Genomic DNA, 7,882 nt, shown 5'->3' on the forward strand with positions numbered 1-7,882 from the left:
TAAACCTACAACTTCTCTAATAAAAAAAAAAATTTTTAAGCAGGTTAAAATAGTAAGAAAAATACTTTTAAAAAGCCTCTTTTAGCTCATTCATTTGTTCAACAGATATTTATTGTGTTGTATATGTGCCAGACACAAAAGGACAAATACTGTATGATCTCACTTATATGAAATAATTAAAATATGCAAATTCATAGGGTCAGAAACTAGAATACAGGTTACTAGGGGCCAGGGTAGGGGTAAAGAATGGGAAGTTAAGCCTTAATTGGTACAGAGTTTCTGTTTGGGATGATGGGAAAGTTTTGATAATGGATGGTGGTGATGGCAGCACGACACTGTAAGTGTAATTAATGGCACTGATCTTATATTTGAATGTGATTAAAAGGGGAAACTTTAGGTTGTAATATGTTACCAGAACAAAAATTTTTTAAAAACCTCACAACACAAATGAACCCTAATGTGACTATCATCTTTAGTTAATAGTATAATTATAAGATTGTTTCATCAATTATAACAAATGTACCACATTAATGCAAAGTGTCAATGTGCTGGTTTAGATTTATTATGTTCCCCAGAAAAGCTGCCCCAGTCTTGTGGGGGCAGACCTATTGTGGGTGGGATCTTTTGATTAGGTTGTTTCCATGGAGATGTGACCTCACCCATTCAGGGTGGGTCTTGATTAGTTTACTAGAGTCCTTTAAGAGAGCTCACAGAGAGAAGGAGCTCAGAGAAGGTGAGAGTGACATTTTGGAGAGAAGCTAAGATATGTAATCCAGAGTTTTCCCCCAGGAGAAGCTAAGGGCCAACACAGACCCAGATGTTGGTTGGAGATGCTAAGCTAAGAGATGAAGCCCAGATTTTACCCCAGATAAGCTAAGAGAGGACCCCCACATGCTTAGAAAGAAATGCCCTCTCCAGATGTTTAGAAAGAAATGCCCTGGGAGAACAAGCAAGGATGCACAGGAGCTGAGAGAGAGAAGCTAGGAGAGGCAGACGCCAAAAGACATTTTGGAGAAACCATAACCCAGGAGCAAAAGACCATCAGACGCCAGCCACATGACTTCCCAGCTGACCGAAGTGTTCCGGACGCCATTGGTCTTTCTTCAGTGAAGGTATTCTCTTGTTGATGCCTTAGTTTGGATACTTTTATGGCCTCAGAACTGGAAATTTGTAACCTAATAAATCCTCTCTATAAAATCCAATCAATTTCTTGTATTTTGCATAATAGCAGCTTTAGCAAACCAGAACAGTTAATAATGGGAAAAAATGGAGGGAGAGCACTCCATACTTCCTGCATGATTTCTCTTTAAACCTACAACTGTTACAATGAAAAAAAAAAAAAAAAAAAAAAGGTTAAAAAGCAGGTTAAAATAGTAAGAAAAATATTTTTTTCAAAAAATCTTTGAGCTCATTCATTTGAGCAACAAATATTTATTGATTTGTTGTGTTGTATATGTACCTGGTATTGTAGGACCTAGGGAATATGATGGCAAACAAATAGCTAATAATCTAATGCAATTGCCTCCAAACACCTCCAAAGCACCCTATGAAAAAATCTGAGCATAAACCTTCCAACACATGTATATTTCTTTCTAAGATATGTATACACACACACACACACACATACACACATGCACATACACACAACACTCTCTCTAATAATATTTCAGTATTTCTTTGGGCAAGGTATAGGTATACCTATCCATATTTTGGATAATCTACTTAACTTGATTTTTGGTGATTTCTCATAAGCTCTGATTACATAATCTCTCTTTTTTTTTTTTAAGTTCCTAATGTAACTGAGGATAGAAGTGTATGCTCTTAAGTTTTGTTGTTTGCTTTGCTTGCATCGTTAACATTACATTCAACCCATGAATTCTCTGTAGGAATTTTTAAAGCCAATTATCCACTTTGTGATGGACAATGTTGTTAAAACCAGGTAACATAATCCCCGAACTCATTTAATCAGGCAATACTTTGCAATGTTCTAAAAGTTGGAGGAAAGGTGCCATTGTCAACCTCTCTGAGCTTTGGAACTTGTCTCCCTCAGGATACCTCATTTGTCATATTTGACATGTAATCAGCTGTCTTACAGGGCAACTGACAATCTCAATCAATATATCAAATATTTATAGCACTTATTTTCATATTTTTATGCAAATAAATGTTTTACTATTTTCTTCTTTCACCCTTTCCTTCACTTTGAAGGAAAGTGAAAAGATGTACATATTTGGTGACAAAAAATAATCAATGAAATAACTACTGTAAGAGGAATGAGCATAGGGTATTCTGGAGGGACACATGGAAGGGGTACCTAACTCTTTATGAGAATGGGGATGGTGAACATAGGCTTCCCAAGGGAAGTATGTTAAAGGAAGACCTAGAGAATAGGTAAGTGATTAGATTGAGGAGGGTGGGGGTGAAGGCCCAAGCAGAAGGAATATTATATTATGTCCAAAGGTGTAGAGATGAGAGGGAGCACAGCATACTCAAACTAACATATTACTAGTCTAGTATAGCTGGAAGTGTAGTCTCTAAAGGTGTAGAGGTGGGCTGGGGTGAGTGGATAGTGATTCAGAGATGAGGCTGACTTAGTATTATAAAGCCTTGTTTGGAATTTATGTGGAGGGCAATGGAGAGATAAGCAATGAGATAAAAACGTTTAAGCAGGAGGGGACAATAAAACAACCTAGATAATCTAGATTCTAGGGGAATCACTTTGGCTAAACTGTGGAGAATATTCTGGAGAAGATTAAGACTGGCAAGAGATTATAGTGACCATAAGAATAGAGGGAAAGACATATTTACGAGATATTTACAAGGAAGAATTAACTAGACTTAAGGATTCAGTGTGAGAGGAGAAGAAATTAGGGATTGATCCACCAGTAAGAGAATCAGGTTTTCCTTTTGTTTGTTGCTTGAGGGGACGTAGTGGAGGGGGAAGGGGTGCTGGAAAATTGAATCCAGTTTGAGAAATAATCAATTTGAGGAGCCAATCAAACATCCAGGTGGAGCTGTTCAATTAGCAGTCAAAGCACAATTGGAGACAGAGTCAGGAATCATTAGTATAACTGTAATAACTAAAGTCATGGGAGAGACTGATATTGACTAGGGACAAATAAGTCAACCAGACTCAGAAGGTGGCCAAGGACAAAACAACAACATTAAAAAAACATATTAAAAAAGTATAAGTTTTAAATGAGTGATATTGAATAATTTTACCTACATATTTTTCCCTTTATATATGTAAAAGTGAGACAAAGTTTAATGATTTTTCTGACTCATCCCTAAGTCACTAATGATTCATATTCTCTTTAAATATATTTCAATGTATCTGAAGTATTAGTGTCTATAACTAAAGTTTTTTTTTTCCCAAGCCATTTTTAAAATGCCCATCCTCATTATTACTGTGAACTGCTAGAACTGCTTACTTAACACTGCCAGGCTGCTGGGATTTCTGTATGGAACCCAGACTAAATGCATAACTGAGGAAACAACTGCTCTAAAATGTGATGTCATACAGCTCTAATATAAAAAGTTTTAATAAATTGAAGCAAAGTAGTTTAATGGTTCTATTAAAAAGATAATTGTAATCTACAACAGAAGTCTTCCACATCCAAGGGGATTTTTGCCAGTTTTGAAATTATTATTTTTCTATCAAAATGCTACATGTTGTTTTTATCTTGTCTCACAAAGGAATGTCTAAGTACATATTCCCCATTTTGAAGCCTAAAGGCAAAAAATTTATCCTAAGTATGCTCTGAAAAACTTTCAAGTTGCTAATTATAATTGTATTTTGCCCATTTAAACCTTGTTGCTTTACTTATCTAAGTAACTTCTTATTCTCAAGCTAGTCTGGAGCTTTGAGTTTACCAAAATGAATAATGATACACAGGTCTGCTGTTCCTATTCTAAAACTCTTTTGAGTGAAGCAAAATGTTGAGAAAAAATGTCATTATAATACTTTTTTAAAAAGTAAAATTTCAACCACTGTATACATAAAAGAGTATTGAGAACCATATTCTTTTTCTTCAGAGAAACTCAGTCTCTTTAGCAGTATATATATTTCTAAAATAGTAACAGAAAAAGACACTAAAGATTTAGGAAACTGGTATTAAGCACATATTATTTTCTTCTGACTTCTTCTGTCCCTACTATCAAACTGGTGACTATACAGTTCAGGTAACCTCATTTATGAATTTTAGCACCAGTTGACTGACATAACAGTTTTTAAACATTGTTAAATATTTCTAAAATAAACCAAGTGGGCTGGTATTTGAGAAAATATTTTGAAAAAAACAAAACAAAAAAAACCTCACCCTCCTCCAATAAGCAATCCCAACATATTACTAATCAGAATATTTAAAAGTATTTCCTAGGAAATTAAAGAAACCAACATTACAAATATGTGAGGGAGACTTTTGAGGTTCAGTTCTTATATTGAAAAGTGTCAGAACCATTTGGACAGAATTTTTTTCTGTGACTTCTCTGGATCCATAGTTTTTTCTCCGGTAAAATGATGTGCTTGAACTGAAAAATGATCTATCTCTAACTCGTCTTCCAGTATTGAGACTCTTGTATGTAAGTCATATGATTTTCTTTTATAAATAATAAAATAAAAACTAGAGGGGTTAAAGTATATTTTTAAAACTGTGAGGTTTTTTTAACCTATTAAGGTCCTTAAGGATACTTTACATAAATAAGCCAGCCATTTTACATTGGGATAAAAATAGTTAATTGCTTCTGCACAAAACACCGTATAAATGAAGTTTCTGATGTAAGCTGAAATAATGTTTTCCAACTTTAATTTTCCTAGTTTTACTTCAAATCCAAACTTCTGTTCTCAGTTAGATGACAATTTTATCATCTGAACACTTTTCCTGGTTTATATGTGTATCAAAATTTTTCCCTTCCATATGGAAAAACTCACATCTACTTACCAACATCTTCATACAGGTTTCACTTTAAAACTTTGAATAATGAAATGTTCCGAGTTGCTCTAAACTAATGACTCTCCTTCTGTGGACCTTCTCTAACATTTAAATGTGTTTCTTTAATTCTTCAACTGTATTTATGTAAGTAAGAATGAACTGTCAAAAATAGAACTAGTCTAATGTTGAGGTCAATTTCTTCACTTTGGTAAACATTTCCATTTTATTTTGAGCAGGAAGTTTTAAGTGCCTTTACATAGTGTAAAAATGATATTTCATAAGCCCTTTTCTACTAGTTTACAATGACTAGAAAGAAATACTCAAAAATATTAATACTGTTTATCTCTGGGTGGTGGTATTGCACTCCATTTTATTTTTTACATTTTCCAAAAAGAAGCATGTATTACCTTGGTAACTGGACCAAAACCATAAAAGAAAAGTATTTTAAAATTAAATTTTAAATGACTTATAAAGTGTGGGACATCAACACAAGTTCACTTCTAACCTAGATGTCTTAAATGCTTTTGTCCTACTGATGAGCTGCTGCTTTGACAGGCAAAAATAATTTGATCAGGTATCTATTAGGTTGTATGATGACAAAACAGCTCTATTTTCCAGGCCCTTCTCTTATTTAGCCTTTTGGGACAATTCAAGAAATGAATTTGAACTTAATTAACTGCAGTAATCTTGCAACAGTAAACTTTTTGGGGGGCCAGAGTAACACCTTTCGATACAACTATCAGCTGAGTGGCAAAAGACTCTCAAGTTTACCGATGTTTCCACAGATTTCTTATTATTCTCCTCTCAATATTTCAGAACAACTCCATTTAGAAAGAAACGTAATGGCAAACCGTGTCTATTACAAGCTCTTAAAAACCAGAACCGGGATGAAAGGCAAAGCCTTGACCTTTCTATTTTAGACTTTCATCTGTGTAGCTAAGCCATCTGCTTTTCTCTCCACCTGACCCCATCTACTTGATAGACTGAAAATATTGCACCTAAATGCAATTTTATCAAACCAGTCTGACTTTTCCACTTTAACTTTGTGTCTTTCCTTTGCAGACGCTTGTAAAATTTTGTCTATCCTTCCCTCCCTACTCCTTCCACCTCCCTCAATTATCAAAATTTCTTTAAACTAAGATACTAGGATCCCGTGTATCAAACCGTCTGAACAGCCCTTTACTTTCCACATTGAGCGCCCGACGTAGAATCTACTTTGGTCTCTCCAGATCTGGATGTGGGGCCGGTATTCTCATTGTTGTTGCGGTTACGGGGGAGGTATTTCGCAGCCCAGCCTAGAAAGGAGTCGCGTCTCGCCGCCGCCAAACAACAAGGGAACCCAGACCGGGAAAAGACAGAGGCGGGGTGGGAAGAAACCTCCGGGAGAAAGAATGGAGCTGGGGAGAAGAGGGAGCTCAAGACTGGGAGGAAGGACCTTCCGGGGAAGGAAGGGGAAACGGTGTGTGAAGCAGGCGACCGAGGTGAAGGGGGAAGAAAGGACCGGAACCCGGCGGGAGGGGGCGGGGGCCGGGCCAGGCAGGAGGTGCGGAGGCCCAGGCGGGCGTGGGCAGATCGCGACCCGTTGCCACCGTCCGAGCAGCAGGGGCTCTTTCACCAGCTGCGGGTGTGAGGTGAGGAACGGGAAAGAGACCAGTTAGAGGGACCGAGAGAACCGCGCCCGAGGCCGGCGCGACGGGTACAACGGGCCCACTCCCAGCCGAACCCCGTTACTTAACTATTTGTAGAGCTGCTGCAGGCACAGGTCCAGGCTTTCGCCCTCCACCTCCTCGCGGGTGATGCGCTCGGACAGTGGCCGCGGGAGCGGGGGCAGAGGCGGCAGCTGGGGCTGCGGCGGCAGCGGCGACACGGTCGACCGCCCAGGGGCTGCCACCGCTTCCTCCACCTCCTCCTCCTCGCCCTCAGCCGCCACCTCCTCCACTGCCTCCTTCTCGGGCTCCGGGTCTTGCTCCTGCTCCCCCTCCTCCGTCGCGGCCAGCGTCGCCGCCTCTTCCCCCTGTTCCTCGACCGTAGCCTCCGCCGCCTCAGCCGCTATCAGTTCGGGCTCCGGCTCCAACTCGGGTTCAGGTTCTGGCTCTGGCTCGCCGCCGCCACACGGTCCGCGAAACTCGCCCAGAAACAGCTCTAGGAAGCGCCGGTAAGTTTTCTCCTCAGGGCTGTAGCCGGCCATCGCTGCTCATGCCCCCCGGTCGACCGGAAAGGGGGAGGAAGGAAAACCAGGAAAGGGAGGGGGATGTTCTTGAGCCTCCGGTCCCGCAAGGGCGGTTAACAGCCGCACCGGCACGAGCGATCAGCACTAGGTTGCCTGGAGAGGGCTCCCGCAGGCGTGCGCGCCGCCGAGCGCAGACGTGCGCGGCCCGGGGGCGGGGGTGGAGCGCGCCGCCCCCCGCGCCTCCCCTCTTGGGTCTAGAGGGAAAGTTGGTGGCGGGCGCGCGCACGGGGTCCAGTGACGGCTCTCCCTCTAGCCCTACCGAGAGTTCAGCCCACGCTGCCTAGAGACTGTCGCCATGGCAACCAGCTCTAATGAAGAATTTCAGAGTCCCTCCCGTCGAGTCCGTGGAGTCTAAAGGACCCCAACTGGCCCACTCTCCAACTCTGAATATCATTTCTGGATGGATAGCCTAGCCTCAAGTCCTAGGAGTGAACTAAGACTTCTCTATGTCTTGCTGTTGGTTCCCACTTGGATTGGATTTACCTCAGTTTCCTTATCTGCTCTTCCCTTGCTTAGCTTCCCTATCTCTGGAAAGATACCAGACTGTGAACATCTTTCATAGTTAATGACACTCATCGGCTAAGAAGCTAGGGTAGGGGGAGCCATCAAGCACCTAAGTGGCAGGTTCCTTTGCAAACGTTCTTTCATTTTATTCTGTGAAGAAGGTGGTATTATCATCATTTTTCAAAAGGGGCAACTAAGTCATAAAGATATTAACTTG

The 7,882-nt window shown here is 40.6% G+C and overlaps 1 protein-coding gene across 1 annotated transcript; it reads right to left on the reverse strand.

Moving 5' to 3' along the window:
- Nucleotides 1-6,442: 6,442 nt before the first annotated feature.
- Nucleotides 6,443-7,255, reverse strand: PPM1E (protein phosphatase, Mg2+/Mn2+ dependent 1E). Its single transcript, XM_037810107.1, has 2 exons — nucleotides 6,668-7,255; nucleotides 6,443-6,549 (listed from the first exon to the last, which is right to left on the reverse strand). Exons 1-2 carry the CDS (start codon nucleotides 7,117-7,119, stop codon nucleotides 6,543-6,545), a joined length of 459 nt encoding a protein of 152 aa, XP_037666035.1. The 5' UTR covers nucleotides 7,120-7,255; the 3' UTR covers nucleotides 6,443-6,542.
- Between the last annotated feature and the right edge of the window lie 627 nt (nucleotides 7,256-7,882).

Source organism: Choloepus didactylus, chromosome 18 (genome assembly GCF_015220235.1).
Source record: "Choloepus didactylus isolate mChoDid1 chromosome 18, mChoDid1.pri, whole genome shotgun sequence".
Lineage (NCBI taxonomy): Eukaryota > Metazoa > Chordata > Mammalia > Pilosa > Megalonychidae > Choloepus > Choloepus didactylus.

Coding starts and splice junctions, on each gene's coding strand:
- PPM1E (XM_037810107.1), bottom strand. CDS start 7,119: ATGGCCGGCTACAGCCCTGAGGAGAAAACTTACCGGCGCTTCCTAGAG.